Source organism: Lepidochelys olivacea (genome assembly GCF_965140295.1).
Source record: "Lepidochelys olivacea isolate rLepOli2 genome assembly, chromosome: 1".
In the NCBI taxonomy this organism is placed as follows: domain Eukaryota; kingdom Metazoa; phylum Chordata; order Testudines; family Cheloniidae; genus Lepidochelys; species Lepidochelys olivacea.
The window spans coordinates 186,059,196-186,075,114 of NC_140411.1; the positions used below are offsets into that span (position 1 = coordinate 186,059,196).

The window sequence follows — 15,919 nt, forward strand, 5'->3', positions numbered from 1 at the left end:
TTTTTATACAGTCATATTAATTGAATCTACTCTATGTATAACAAACAAGGTGTCTTCTGTCGAATTCATTTATGAGGTAACTGTTGAATGCAAAGCTTTCAGTCTTTGCAGATGTTTGTAAACCTTGAAAGAGTAGCTTGAAATGAATGATATCAGAAGTATAGTATTCCTTGGACCATGTACGGGCTTGTCTACATGACAAAATGTTAAAACAGAGGTCCCCAAACTGCGCCACCCAGCCCCAATCTGTTCCCAGCTCTGGTCGGGCCCTGTCCCCACACCCAGGGCCTCGGCTCCTGACCACAGCCCAACTGGAGCTCTGCACCTGGGCCCGGCTTCCCTGCAGCTGCGGCTCCAGCCTTGGCCCCGTTATCTCTGTCTGAATCCCCCAGCCCTGAAACCGCGGCCCCACTCCCAGCCTCAGGCAGGGTAAGGGGGGACATGACCCTGAAAAGTTTGGGGACCACTGGGTTAGCTGACATATTTACACCCCCCGTATTTGGCTATTGTTCATTAGAACACATTGTTCTCAGCATCATATCAGTTAATTGTGATTAAACCATTAATGTAGCGCAAGTAATCACAAGTAGCTGGCACAGTGATGAACACTATTTGTCCTGGTCTACAATAACTACATTGCTATGGTCAACATCACATCAGCTAATTCATTCCCAAACCTGTTCAAATGTGCTAAAATTATGTAGTGTACCTGTCATAAATATAAAGGGAATGGTAACAACCTTCCTGTATATAGTACTATAAAATCCCTCCTGGCCAGAGGCACAAAATGCTTTTACCTGTAAAGGGTTAAGAAGCTCAGGTAACCTGGCTGGCACCTAACCAAAAGGACCAATAAGGGGACAAGATACTTTCAAATCTGGGGTGGGGGAAAGGTTTTGGTCTGTCTGTCCTGTGTGCTTGTTGGACATAGATCAAGAAAGCAAGCAATCCAACTCCATTAGAATCAGTAAGTACTAGCAAGGGAATGCATTAGCTTATTTTTGTTTTGGCTTGTGATTTTCTCTGTGCTGAGAGGAAGGTTTTTCCTGGTTTTCTTTTTGTAACTTTAAAGTTTGGCCCAGAGGGAAATCCTCTGTGTTTTTGAATCTGATTGCCCTGTAAGATTATCTTCCATTCTAAATTTACAGAGGTGCTTATTTTACCTTTTTTCTTTCTAAGAAAGTTCTGTTTCTTTTAGAATCTGATTTGTTTTTTTTAGTGTCCTAAAAAAACCTGAGTTTGGTCTGTGCTCATCTTGTTTGTTCTCAAGCCTCCCCAGGAAAGGGGGTGTCAGAGCTTGGGGGGGATAATAAGGAAGAGTAGGAACTCCAAGTGGTCCTTTCCCTGAGTTTGTCTAAATCGCTTGGTGGTGGCAATAATCCAAGTTACAAGGGAGAATTTGTGCCTTGGGGAGTTTTTAACCTAAGCTGGTAGAAATAAGCTTAGGGGGTCTCTCATGCGGGTCCCCACATCTGTAACCTAGAGTTCAGAGTGGGGAGGGAACCCTGACAGTACCCTATATATTTTTTCTATATATGCACAGTATTGGGAGTATATGTTTGTCTGATACTATGGAATATTAAATGTGTCCTCAAATTGGGCATATTCCCCCCTCACAAAGTATTTACTGGGAAAGAGGGTCCCTCTGCTTGGAACATCATCCAACATAAAAAAAAATGTAGCCACCTCGTCAATACAAGATTATAATAATTCACTCTTGGCTCTCTAATGAATTGTATAAACACTATTTATTAAGACATAATAAGGTCCCTGGAGGTAAATGTAGCCAAGCATTCACTTGATGGCTATTTGTGGTCCTATGGGTTTTCTGTCTAATTTAAATTAAGATTTTTACTTCTGTAAATTATTGTTGTAAAGAAACTGCTTAAAAATGCATTTTATGAAAGCAGTGATGTACATTCTGGCAGAAACACTTCGGAGTTCCTGCTCTTGGGAATGTAACCTCTCAGTAAATTAGTAAATGAGAAGCAATGAGGAGTGTGATTAAAAAATTGTACTGATCAACCTTTGTTAGCAAATTATGACAAATCAGATTTCCACACTTTTCCTTTACATATTGGGACAGGCTGGTCATTTACATATAAAGGCCATTATACAGGGAGTCCTTGGACTTAAGACACAATTCATTCCTCAGAATTGTGATGTAAGATGAAAGCGCTTTTCCCAAAGGAATCAATGGTATGAAGGGGGGATTGGTACGCTATTTTCCTCACAATAACCCAGATTTTTATACTAAATGAATTATAGATGACTAATGTTGCAACATCAAAGTATTTACTGTACACTGTATTTTGTAAACAGCATTCAAGTAATCATATAAACTCACATATGCTGCTCAGAATGCCGGCAATACAAGCTCCGAAAACCAGCCTCAGCCAGTCACTGATCAAGCATTCTGATTGGCTCCCGGCCCCGGGCTCAGCCAATCAAAAATAATTGGCAACCCCAATTAGCAAAAAGCTACCTTGCTGCGTCGAAGCCTATCAGAAGCGACCCCTTCCAGCTCCATATCAGTATAACGCAACCAGGAAATGATTTCAAGCGAACTTTATGCAAATCAAGCGACCTAAGGGTGAAACAAGCATCGTAGGGGCAAAACAGGCAATCAATTGAAAAGCGTCATAAGTTACATCTGACCTAAGTCAGGCGTCGTTAAGTCCGAGAATTCCCTGTATTACTGTGTATATTAACATAAGGGATAGAAATATATTTGTTTGTATATTTAGGCCCTGTATATTTAGTTTCCTCATTAAGTAAGGGTGCTGAAGCACGCACTTCACTTAAAGCACATGTTTAATACCCATTAAAGTCAATGGTACTTAAGCATGTGCTTAAAATTAAGCACATACTTATGTGATTTCCTGAATAACGATGAATTTAAGCATGTGCTCCAGTGCTTTTTTGAATGAGTGTCCCACTGAGCAGTTGATCTGGATAGTAAATCCAAATCATATTAAACAAGACTTCAGCAAACTACCACAAGGGTAATTACTACGGTTAATACCAAAACATCTTTATTTTCTCATAAAGAGCACAAATCATTTAAGTTCCACGAAACAGGAAATGCTCTTTGCTATGGGTTAGGGGGCATTTGTCCTACTCCCTATCCTGAATTTTCATAGCTCCTTGCCAGGTGTCTGCCCTGGGCCTGAAAGGGCTGCTATGAAATGGGGCAGGATGGGCCAGAGCTCTTAAGTGCCAGCTTATCAGCACTGCTCTCCTCACTGGCAGGACAGAAAGCAGCAACAGCAGCCTGGGTTGAACTTGTGTGGAGCAAGCCAGGCCCCAATCCCTTCCCAGAGCCCACCTCTTACTCCCCGGGATATGACCAGCATCCCACCTTACTCCGGGATAAAATCAGCTCGCTAACTCCTCCTGCCCCCACGAGCAGCTGCAGTCTCAGCGGGGAGGCAGAAGCGGGAATGCTGACACAACATTGCCCCTACCCCTAGAATGTTTCTGAAATGATGCCCCTGCTACTAAATTAGGTGGAGATTTTCATGAAGAAGTTGTTTAAAACAAAAATCAACATAGTGATCAATAGTATACGACAGCAAACATTATGTCACTTATACTTGCAGTGCAATCTAAAGAAAATCATGTCCTTGCCCTTCATGGGATTGTATTCTTATATGCCCAATCTGAAACCACAATTCAGCAAAGAACTTAAGCCTATGCTTAAATCCATCACTTTTCAGGAAAGCAATATAGCTTCTGTTCTTAAACCTCAGTAAAGCCAGTAAGATTTAAGCTTAAGTCTAAAGTTAAGAATTTCGGTGATTTCTTGAATAGTGGTTTGCTGAACTGGGGGTCTATGAGTAGATTCATAATGGGATTTACGTACCTTACTGTCCCAGATTTAGGTGACACTGCTATTCACCATTTCCCCCCCCCCCACATCTGCCACCTAACACTAGGCACCTAAACTCATTTGCGGCCTAAGTTTTTGCAGCAAAAGTTCCCTTGGTGCCTATGCTTCTGAGCATACACATTAATGATCCATGAACTGGGGGAAGATAGATAGGTGCTTCTCCAACTAACTCACCTGTGGGCCCAATCTGGTAGGCATGCTCAGAGCCCGCCTAACTTGACAAAAAAAGAATAGGGGAGTGGAGCTTTGGATAAATAGTCAAAGAGTCATTGGAGTAGGGATACTGAATCCTCAGTCTCCCACCTCCAAGGTGAGTGCCCTACCCATCAGGCTATGGCATCATTCTCACACTCATTCTCTGTCCCAGTGACTGTTTAATTATTTATCCAAAGTGGGACAGTTTCAACAGGAGCAACTGAGAGAGACTCACCTCAGAATATCCCATAACCCAGAAGCTGGGGCATTCCCCTGAGAGGTGGCAGATCCCTGTGCAAATCCCTTCTCCTGTTCATGCAGAGGATCTCCCACACCCTGGAAGTGTACACTAGTCACTGAACTAAATGTTATGAGGGTGCTTTTCCATCATCATCACTTCTTACAAGATTCACTTAACTCCAGCAGAGGGTTCATGGCTGTGGAGATAGGTGCCTCCCTACAGCCTGGACTTAGTTGCCTAAAAATGGGATTCACAAAACGCAGCATGCTGAGCATGGAGCTACCTAAACTAGCCACTGGCAGAATGTTAAGACGAGCTGTGACCCTCTTGGGGAGATAGGCACCTATCTCTCCCCATTCATCCTATAGGGAGGAGAGGTGCCAAACTTTTAAGCTTTGTAAATCCCAGCGATATTCTGAAAGTTAGGCCTTGTGGTGCTCAGCAAAACTCAATCCCTAAATGCTGAATTCCTAACAGCTATTTTATTTTGCTTAATTATTTGGTCATATAGCTAAATGTATTGACATGAAAATTAAAACATAAAAGGCCATATTCTGCTCCCAGGTACATAAGTACAAGTTTGGAATGATTCTTGATTAATTGGGTTCACTCTAGGTATTCACCTGAGTGAAGGAGTGTCGACTTTGGCCTATAACATACAAACGTACTGAATATCATCATCACAACCATAATTCATTGGTTTGGAAACAGCTATGATGTTGCACACACAGATATTCATGAAGAAGTGGAAACTGACTGCATATTTAAACACCTTCATCATTAGGGATGTCTCACTTACTGTAGGCAGCCTGGATACTCTCTAGTGGGGAGTCAGGTATCAAATGGCAACATGAAAGTTGCTAGGAATGAATGCAAAGCTGCAGTTTCTCCTTTCCGCTTTGTTCCTTACCATCTTGGTTGGGATGGTAACCGTTGCTCTGGTTTGTCTGTTTCCTTAGACTTGGTTCATATAATCAAATGCATGTTCAACATGGTGGATGGTCTATGAGGTACATCTTGGTTTATTGATTAGCATCTCAGATCCTCAGGTAAATCTGGTCTCTAGCTGTTCAGTATTCAGCAAGCAAACCTCTCATCCCTACACTTGCCCATCACAAAGATATTTATAACTCCTCGTTTGCAATTCCACACAGGTGATTTTAGGCTGAAAAATCGGTCATTTTTCTTTTCCCCCTGTGGGAAATTTCAGCTTCTTAGGATGGAATCAAAAACTGAAAGTTTCAGCTGAAAACTGAAATAGTCAATTAGAAAATGCCACCACGGTGCCTTGTCAGCTGTATTTCAGGCACCTCATGTCCCCTTTCTCCTCTGGGTGCTGAGGTCCCTAGATGGACTACAACTCTCAAGATGTACTATGGTGGCAATTAAAGAAAAAATGTTAACAGGGCCACATTATCTTAATCTCTTTTGCTCTATTTAGATTTCTCAGCCTCTTTGCGAAGATAATTCCCCAACCTTGCTATGTCCATCTGATAAAACATTAGGGAAACATTTATTTCTGCTAACTTTGCTAATGATTACTGCTTTTTTCGAAGAAGTAGGACAATTGTTCCTAAACTACCAATGTTTAGTGATGATAGAAGTGTCATTCTTTTAACATATGAGTTGGTGGTGGGGTGGGGGGTTTATTTTGGCTTCTGGCAAAACTTCTCTACAAAACCAAATTTAGATTAAAACATGCCAATTAGAGATGGTTATGGTTGGTTCAGGAAACTCACTAAACACAGTAAAGTCCACTTGGGATTAATGTGTGTTGTCCAAGCAATTTGAACATCCAACCACTTCTCCAAACTTAAGATTTTCTTCCAGAATCATTTTGTCATAACTTACTTGAATGTCCAAATGCCCTCCTCACATTCTTTGTGGTTTCTCATTCCCTCATCTGATGACTCCCCATAATGTCCTGACAACCCTTCATATTCTCACAGGGACTTACCTTCTTTCCCTTTATGAAGAGCTGCTGGGTCACTTAGCCATTGGGAAAGACAAACATACTGGGGTTTTTATTATTAGTGTATCATAACCACCTATGGTTATATTTTTGAACATGTGGGTGTAGTACCAGTTTACTAGGGGCACACTTACCTACCCAGACTACCCTTTGCATAGTAATGTTGCAGGTGTATTATTATAAGTACCACCCTCTCTGGAGTGGCATCTCATTTGAACACATGGATTGGCTGATGTGACGGTATCACTTTCAAAGTAATCTAGAAGACAGTGCTTGGTGTCCAATATACATGCAATACCAAAAATTCAAGTAATTGATGGATATTCCTTGGTAGCTGATAAATGGTGCCTCCCTCTGCTCACCTATCTCTAATGCTGTTGTCTGAGTGTTTTATATGCTACAGTATGTGTTACTTACAACTGATACAGTTTGTTGATTTGGATCCAATAGGCCGGAACCAGTATTGTGGACAAAGGATGGCGGAGAACTACCAGACCCAGAGAGAATGGTTGTCAATGGTAGGGACCTAAGAATTAGTTTCCTAAACAAAACGGACAATGGTACATATCGATGTGAAGCAACAAACCCTATTGGCCAAAACAGCACAGAGTATGTCCTGATTGTACATGGTGAGTACATCTCTTTAAATTCTGTAAGGGAGAGTACCTTGATTAATATTAGAACTTTTTGTTTCAACCAACTATAAGCAAATGATTAAGACCACATGAAAGAATGACAAGAAAAAATTAAAAGTGCAATTATTCTTTTCAGAGCACCCTCTACTAGTAAGCAACAGGCTGACTTCCTTTTATTAGTAGGTGTCTAATAAATTTTGTACACCATATATCTTTCTAATATTTGTGGAGAACACCTTGCTAATTAAGCAACAGGCAAAAATGTATTTGAGAGTATATTGGGAAATGTTTTATACATAATTGCATCCATAAAACATGGTGTTTAGCTATAACTGTCTATGAGTGGCTAGGTCACATATAAACAAAAACCAAGAATTACAAGGCAGTTGCTATTTATTTTATAAGCCATTCGAGACAGGATACTAAAGATAAATTATAGCCTAGTGCTGAGCACTCTCAACTCCCAATGTAAGCTGAAGGTCTTGCATCACCCCAGAGAATCAGGCCTTATGTTAAAATCGCCCCCCAAATTGTCTAGTATCACAAGTTCATAATACTAATCTAATAAAATGGCATGGTTCTCACTTAGTTATGATTCTTTTGTTTTGCCTGATTTGTCTTGATGCTTCATGTCAAAAGAATAAAGGCCTTAATATTAAGTGTGAAATAGCTTGATGGAACAAAAGTACAGTAGAAGCCATTACAAGAGTCATCATTTGGCAGCTGTTACCACACCATTACCACAGATCTCCACCATTTAAATCTGTTACTTCCCTGGTAACAGTGGTAACTGCTGGAAAATGGCGACTCCTACAGTCTGGATATGAACCCAGATCTCAGAGGTGAGATGAGTTCATTAACTCCATTGCAACACCTGTTGCAATCCTTTTTTTCCCCCTAGCTTTTATACATGGGCAACTTTTTAAGAACCACCGCAAAATAAAAGGAAACACTTTTTAAGGTGAGTCTCAGATTGTAAAAAAAATCACTGAAATGAGAAATATGAAGTCTGTTTCCTTCTTATAAGTAATTGAAGTGCAACAAATTATATATGCTACTCTGGCATTTGCAAACTCGCCAAAAGCATGATTCACTTGAAGTGGCAAAGTACCTTTAGGTAAGTTTGGCAGTTAACATATTTATAATAAATATTTCTCTAAGCATTTTGTAATTAGTGATTTTCTGGCTCCGTTGTTGAACTAAAATTTATCAAAACACCCCCTGGATTAATATTGTTCATGCTGCTGAAGCTCATCATTAGTTTGCCTAGTAAGGATGGGGTCTTTAGACCAGTAAGGCTCCACTGCTGACGATTACTATGTTTAAAAACAACGAAACATACAAAAGCACCCTGCACTCCAAACCACCACTTATGTTGATTACCACAAAATATTTCCCCTTTTAAATCCTATAGGTAATGATGTATTAGTTGTTGGCTGCATACACAAAATGTTAATGTCTCTCTTTGATGAACTGACAGTTTTCCAAAACCCACCAACTATTGAAATCTGAGTGGTCTCTGTATTTTGTCAGAGGTATTAAAGTAATTTGGGAGAAGTTGACCCTTTTTATCTCTTACATCATGGTTACTTTTACATTAGCTATGGCCATTTAATATACCTATAAGGAAGAATATTTCATTATGAGCGGCTTTGTGTCTTTCACTTTCAATCAGTTGCACGCACCCTATTGATCTGATTACAACTTGATGGCAGTCTCTAAAATCATTCATTATCAAGATGTGTGTGACAGCACAGTATGCATGTTATCTCGTTTAACTTTAACATTGCTGACAATGTCCGTTATGGATACTGGAGCTTTCCCTAATTGCATTCATGCAAATCTAGCATTAGAACTACAGAAGGTAATTTGGCTTCCTAGAACTCAGTAACATTGGAAGTTGTAGGCCCGAGGATGCAGTGATGCTTGTTATTAATAACCTGTGCCATACTGGAGTTATAAAGCTTCTGCTATGAATGAGAGGTTGGGATTAATTATTTAGTTATAGGTACAGTGAAATTAGTTTATACAGATCAACTTGAGCAACCACTTATCCCCTCCTTTTATCATTGCCTCAGGCTGATCAGCTCATCCAGATCTAACGAAACAGGAACTTCAGTTTTCAAACAGAAAAGAAAGAATGAAAAGCAGTTTTGATATCCTGCAGCCAGGTTGTCTTATTGACTAGAGGACATATTTTCCCCTTAACTTTATATTTCTAAATAGATTTGTAGCACTCTGACTTCTCTTCACACCTTCTCCTGTAGCTAAGGCAGTGACATCAAGATATTTGTCCCTTCCCTTTATTATGGCTTACGCACCATTATATAGTCATGCATTCTGACCTACCCATCTTTCATTTCTTATAATACAGTGCAAAATTTAATATAGGATGGACTAAAGCCACATGGGAAAGGAGTTTCCACCAGGAAGCCCTCACAGAAATTCTCCCATATTGTCTGGTCAGGGAGGCAACATTCCAGAAAAGAGGAATCTAGCAAACCCACAAGAAATCATGCAGATACCCTGTGCTGCTTCCACTCTGCTCTAGCCACCAGCAGAACCCCATTGGCAGTGCAACTTCACTGAAGCCAAGCTACGAGTGACTTTGTCATAGAAGCCTCTAGGACTGCAGGGTGAGATCTGTTGGTTATGTGTAAAAGATAATACAACTATGAGGGCTGTATTAACTTTTTCCAGGTAAGCACTGTGGGGCTGGAGAGAGAACAGTGGGCATCCCAACCCTCAACCTTCCTACTTCTCCCCTGACTCTCCCAGTCTATGCCACCAGATCAAAATGGAGAAATGATGCCACTAGGGCAGTTGAGGCCCCCTTCTGCTTGTGGAAGGGCTCCTCCATGCACAGAGCAGTGGAAGGGGAAGCATGATCTCGCTCACCACAGTTTTTGTATGTAATTTTTACCCATATAAGATTTTTTTCCTCCTTGTTTGTCTTATTTTTTCTCTTTTAACAGAATTTGTCTTTCTGCTTTTTTTTATCAAGTTTCTCAGACTTGCCAGCCCTCCCTGTTTTCTTTTTTACTATTAACACATCTCTCAGAGGGACCCTATCCACTAATTCCCTCAATTTTCCAAAGTTATCTTCATAACTCAGAAGAGATTTAGAAAGCTTAGAGCAGAAGCTTGCCTAAAAATGAAAATGTGTAGTTTATCATAATTAGAGATTAAGAGTAAGCAAAGTGTTTATACATATTAATTATACAAACAAAGCAAGGAACATATGATGCCTTTAATTGGGTCAACTTAGACATAAAATTATTTAGAAGAATGATCACTTCTTCCCATTGCAGATGAAGATGAGGTTAAATAGTGTTATGATGCTGAGGGTAGTTTCAATAAATACAGCTATACGCAGATTAACAGCAGTTTGTTATAGTTAGTATCTACTAACAAGTCTTTCGGTTTCATTTTTTTCACTGTAAGTAGAGGAATCTTGTTTTAGAAAAAGTGAACGTATTTCACTAGGAAATGGACCTGTTCTGCTTTGCTGAAGAAATACAGCTGCTACTTTCATGTTTCTTTTATCATTAATAATACGTGTCCAGAAACCACTCAAACCGGAAGGTGTACACCACATGAGTTGAGAGACAGCAGTACAAAGGGAAGGTACGGTTTTCACTCAAACACTTGTCTCCTGCAGTAAGGAAAGCCAAATCCTCATACCTGGAGCTGTTGTCATTTCTGCATTCTAATATATTATTTTGGTGTCGTAGAAGTTCATGTTCTGGGAAGATGTATTACACCCCATCTATAGTGACTGACTCTGGGCAGCAGAATTTGTGCTTTCTCTCTCCTTACTTGATTGAGAATTTTTGGTTACCGATGACCAAATACTTGTTGTTAATCACCAGTATACAAAACAAACTACCAAAATCATGACATTCAACTCAAAAACGTATTTTCTACTTGGCAAGCTAAAGTAAAAAGCTCCATTAATTTAGCTGGAGTTGAGAACCGAACAAGCCTGTCATAATCAAGCTAAAGACACGGTTGTTACATATGGACAAATCAATCACCTCTTTCTGCCACCATCACTAAAGACTTGGTTTATCCTCAAGTTCAGCACATAATATCAGGGATGACAGAAATTCAAATTAGTGATGGAGTATCCTCCAATATGAACAATAAAATGTAAATGAGTTATGAGGCCTGAATTCAGTGTAATATCTTATTGACAGACAAATGTAAAGATCAACTCTTTATTAGGAACAAGAATTATGAACAGAATAAGGTAAAAACTTTCCACTACTCTGTGTAGTTGCAGACTGGGACTGCCCTGTCCTAGGTTTCTTGTTTCTGCCCCAGTAGGATGTGTGTCACTAGTAAGCAAGACTGAATGACTGAATGTCCAAAGACTGAATGTCCAAAAGGTATGGCATCTCTACACTTTTTGGAGGATTTACTGTACACCAAACTCAGGATCATAATCTCCAAACACACCTCTCCTCTCCGGAAAGGTGAAATAGAAGCTCCACTAGGTCAGTTAGTAAACAATTCCATTATATTTCACCAGAGGTCCCTAGTACAGCAATGCCTTGAAGGAACTTACAAATTATCCTGGGTTTTTACTTAATATCACAAGATACCATATGATGCATTAGAGTCACTGTATCTATACATTAGATTCACCGAGACAAGTGGAGTTACTGTACAGCATGTATCTTATGACGATGCAAGGTAATGTGGAAGTTACATTGAGTCACTACGGGTCATGGACAGTTCCTTCCATCAGCAAACACAGTGCAAGTAGTAGAAGGAGCTAGTCCTGGTGATGTGAAGGCTTTCCTCCTGGGCCGTTAGCTTGAATTAACTTGAGCATCCCACTTTTTTCTATGCTGCTTTTGGGGTAGACCACACTTGACTCTAGAAAGAGCAAGCAAATCAATGTGTGAGCCACATCCTATCGTTAACATTTCAGATGTGATACCTCAATTTTCCAACCTCCGACAGCGCCCCTCCCCTCCTTTTGCCATCATGGTTGACAATTTGACTGTCGTCCATGCTTCCTTCTCGTCCGGGCTTTTGCCAACCCCTGTCACACCTCTTGCAAATGTGGCCCATCTCTGTCCCCATTGCTAAAAATTTGGTTCACACTAGAACTGTCTGGGAAATGTTATTTCTCTCCTGCAACAAATTTAGATTTAAAAAAAAAACACAAATCTGAATAGGGAGGAAAAAGTCAAAACTTCAAAATATTTCACAGGAGACAAAATTCCATTTGGGGAGAACGGAAACAATTTTTCTGCTTGCTCCCAGCTGCGTAACCTACCAGGAAGCCTCCATCTTATGGAGTCGGGTAGCACAGGGAGGCAGGTGTTCAGGAAGTCAGTTCTCTGACTTCCTGAGCAGCTGCTTCTCGGGAGCTGCTCTGGGAGCCAGGGGTGCCCAGGCTGGCAGAAAACTAGGGTGGCTGGCATGCCTTCTTGTCTGCCTGCCTGCCTGATTTCTAACAAAAGTTTTCTTAGAATTAACCATCCTCACAGAACATTTCTGTTCCCTTAGACAAGGATTCAGACAGAAAAGTATAAAGTATCTTCAGAAAATTTTCAGCTTGCTGTAGTTCACACACAATTATTTCTTGCTTTAGTACTTCTGTAACCTCTTCCTCTCCTGCCTTTCTGCTTCACTTCTCCTATCTCTAGTCCATCCAGCACACTGCAGTTAGCTATTTAGGGTATGTCTACATAGCATTTTGGAGCCCATGGGAGTAAGCCTTCCAGTCCAGGTTGAGAGATTTGGGTTAGCGGGACTCACGCTAACTCTGTAAAAATAACTGTGTAAACAGCACTTTGAAGTTGCTCTAGTCCAAACCACAACTTCAAAGCACTGTCCACAGAGCTATTTTTAGAGTGCTAAGATGAGCATGTCAACCAGGACTGGGAGGCTCCCTGCCCACAGGCTTCAGAATGCTGCATAGACCTACCCCAATCCTGATATTGCTCTAACCGCATCATCCATTTCCTCAAAGCCTTTCGTCAGTCCCTGTCTCATTTCATATCATATTTAAACTGTTCACCCTCACCTATGAGTCTGCACAATTCTGCATTTGCCTGTATCTCAGCCCTTGCACGCACCCATTCTCTCTCTTTCATGCCTGGATCTCTGGTCATTTTACTCAGCCAGAGCAGTCACATTACTAAAGTGCACCAAGCATCTTCACTCTTCAAATTTGTCCTCAAAACTCACTCACGTTGGTTCACCTTCTGCTGCCAAGCTCTATTCCAGTGCCATCTATTCTTTCTCACATGCTCAACTTTATCTTTAAATAATTCAAAATTCTGAACTAACCAGAGACATACACAACCAAGCTGCATTATCTTTATTTGCTGTAACCTCCTTTATTGGTCTGTCATCCCCTGTTGTCATCTCTCATTGTATCGCATTTAATCTCCATTCTAAAATCCTTTTAGAAGGACCCTCTGCCTTTTCACACTTTTGTAAAAGCACTAAGAACACCTACAGTGCTCCAATGATTATTGGAACAATTTAAAATAAGGTTAAAAAGTGGGAGAATGCTTTAAGAAGAGGTAAAATTGCATTCTATAATTGGTCTTATCAAATGTGAAGTAGACCTACTGCTCTGCAAGTATTTTCACTCCAGCACTCTAATTAATCTCGTGCACTGCTTTTGAGCATCTTTTCTTTGCAAACGTCTCTCAGAGATAAACAGACAAAATATCCACTGCAAGAGAAAAAGAAGAGAGAGAGACACAGCAATATGGAGCAGCAGGTCTCGTTATAATGAAGTAACTGTACAATTGGTGTTCGCATCTCTCAGTGAGAGCTTCCAGACATTTGAGCTAGTTGGGCAAATTCTAAAACAGCCTACTAGTTATGGGAATAAAACATTTAATTTACAGACATGACCAGATGGAGGGAGCTGCACTGCCTTACCCTTTCATTGAACACATGCTTGGTCTTCTGAAAAAGAGAAGTAGAATTGAGAATTGGTATTATGGAGTGGTAGTAACTGCTCCATAATTAAAAGTTTGAAACTGAGTTTTTATTATAAGCCCACCTTGGCCCTCTGCACCTATAAATCTCACACAAAGAAATATCCACCTCAAAAGATAGTTTATGTCTGGGGCTGAGGTGTGTATGTATGTATATATATATCCATCCAAATTTTAATTGAAGTGGACAAGATATTCTTCAGTTTTGTCTCCCTAAATTCAGAGGAATTCACCAACATTCAAAAAGTCTGTTTTGTTGCTACATGGTACCCTCCCAACCCCCCAAAAGTATTGATTATACTCTCAATTATTAAGATATTTAAAAATAATGGTTTGTCAACCCTGATAAGGTTTAAATAGGCTGGGCACTCAAGCTTTTATATGGAAAAAAAAATAAGATTTGCTCTTGCAGACTAAAGGGGATCCTGGCTTGTTGGCCTTAGGAGAATCAGAAAAATAATGGAAGAAAAGATTCTGCCCTCTTATGTGCTGCTCCATTACAATCTCTTTGATTCCCTCCCTCCCCCAAATACATACACAGACTTCATAAAATCTACAGGAAGGGGTTTCTTCTTCTGCACAAACTCCAACATCTTCAGGAGAGGGTTTACATTCCTGCAGATCTTAAGAGGTGTGCAAGAGTGGGGGTCTACTCCTGAAGATACCAAGAAATGCATCCAAAAGGAGGATGTGGGTAGGGTTGCCACCCCTCACAGTTTCACCAAGAGTCTTCTGGAATCGGGCTCTATCTCCCGGAGGCTACTGAAGCCAAACCAGGAGATTTTAGGCTGCTAAAAGTCCGGTGGCATAGCGGGGCTCCCTGCGTGTCCTGGCCCTGCACCACTCACATAAGCGGCAGGCACATCCCTGCAACCTCTGGTGGGGGGAACCTTCATGCACTGCCCCAAGCGCAGACTCCACAGCTCCCATTGGCCAGGAACTGTGGCCAATGGGAGCTGTGGGGGCGGTGTCTGTGTGTGTGGGCAGTTCACAGAGAGCCCTGCTCCCCCCCTCTGTGCCACTGCCCAAGGTAAGTGCCACCTGGCTGGAGCCCGCACCCCTGCCCCAGCCCAGAGCCTGCACCCAAACTCCCTCCTAGAGCCCGCATCACTCACCCTGTCCTGCACCCAAACTCCCTCCTGGAGCTTGCATCTCTCACTCCTCCCACACCAACCCCCTGTCCCAGCCATGAGCTCCCTCCCCTACCTGAGCTCCCTCCCAGAGCCCGCACATTGCACGTCCTCCTGCAACCCAACCCCCTGCCTCAGCCTGGTGAGGATTGAGGGGAGGGAACAGCGATGGAGGGAGTGGGGATGGAGTGAGTGGGGTCAGAGCCTCTGAGAAGGGGTGGGGCAGGGGTGTGGCCTTGGGGAAGGGGTGGGACAGGGGTGGGGTAACGGTGTTTGGGTTTGTGCGATTAGACGGTTGGTAATGCTAGGTGTGGGGGACATTTCCCTAGCCCCATTAGGACTGTTATAAAAATGAAGGAAAGTTACATACACTTTCTTGTAAGTCATAGTAAATGTTGCAGGTGCATCTTAATGTTTTAAATGTTTATTACTTTTAAAGAACATCAATGTTCAAAAAAGCAATAAACTCAGGAAATCCAGGGCTGAGGTTGCACTTCCACAACAGTCTTTGTGTCATGTTTGCATTGTATAATATTGTTTCAGCACTTTGGCTAAGGAAATCTGCGTTTGGTTGGCTGTTTTTAAGTGTGACAAATTTGTTAAGACAGTTATGATGAAACTGTTGACTTAATTTTATGTGTGAACTGTCAAGCAGTTGGTGAACGGTCAGTTGCCAGTCTTTGACTATCAACATTTGCAAATTCTAAGATGTTACATACAAAGGAATGACACTATTACCCATTTCTATCTTAATATATGAGATAGTCATGCATTTATGTATGCAGAGCTAGAGTTTTGAAAAATAGTGTTAACACCATGATGTTAAAATGTATAATCTGTTAATTAAGAATTGATAGTTCTGCATTTGAACTTACAGTGT

General features: G+C 41.1%; 1 protein-coding gene across 3 annotated transcripts in view; it reads left to right on the forward strand.

Moving 5' to 3' along the window:
• The window catches only part of CADM2 (cell adhesion molecule 2), a 1,053,908-nt gene that overhangs the window by 963,186 nt on the left and 74,803 nt on the right, over window positions 1-15,919 (forward strand). For all 3 annotated transcript variants that reach the window (XM_084621993.1, XM_084621994.1, XM_084621992.1), the window contains one exon: window positions 6,751-6,929. In XM_084621993.1, coding sequence (XP_084478119.1) covers window positions 6,751-6,929 — 179 coding nt within the window. The remainder of the gene's footprint in view (window positions 1-6,750; window positions 6,930-15,919) is intronic.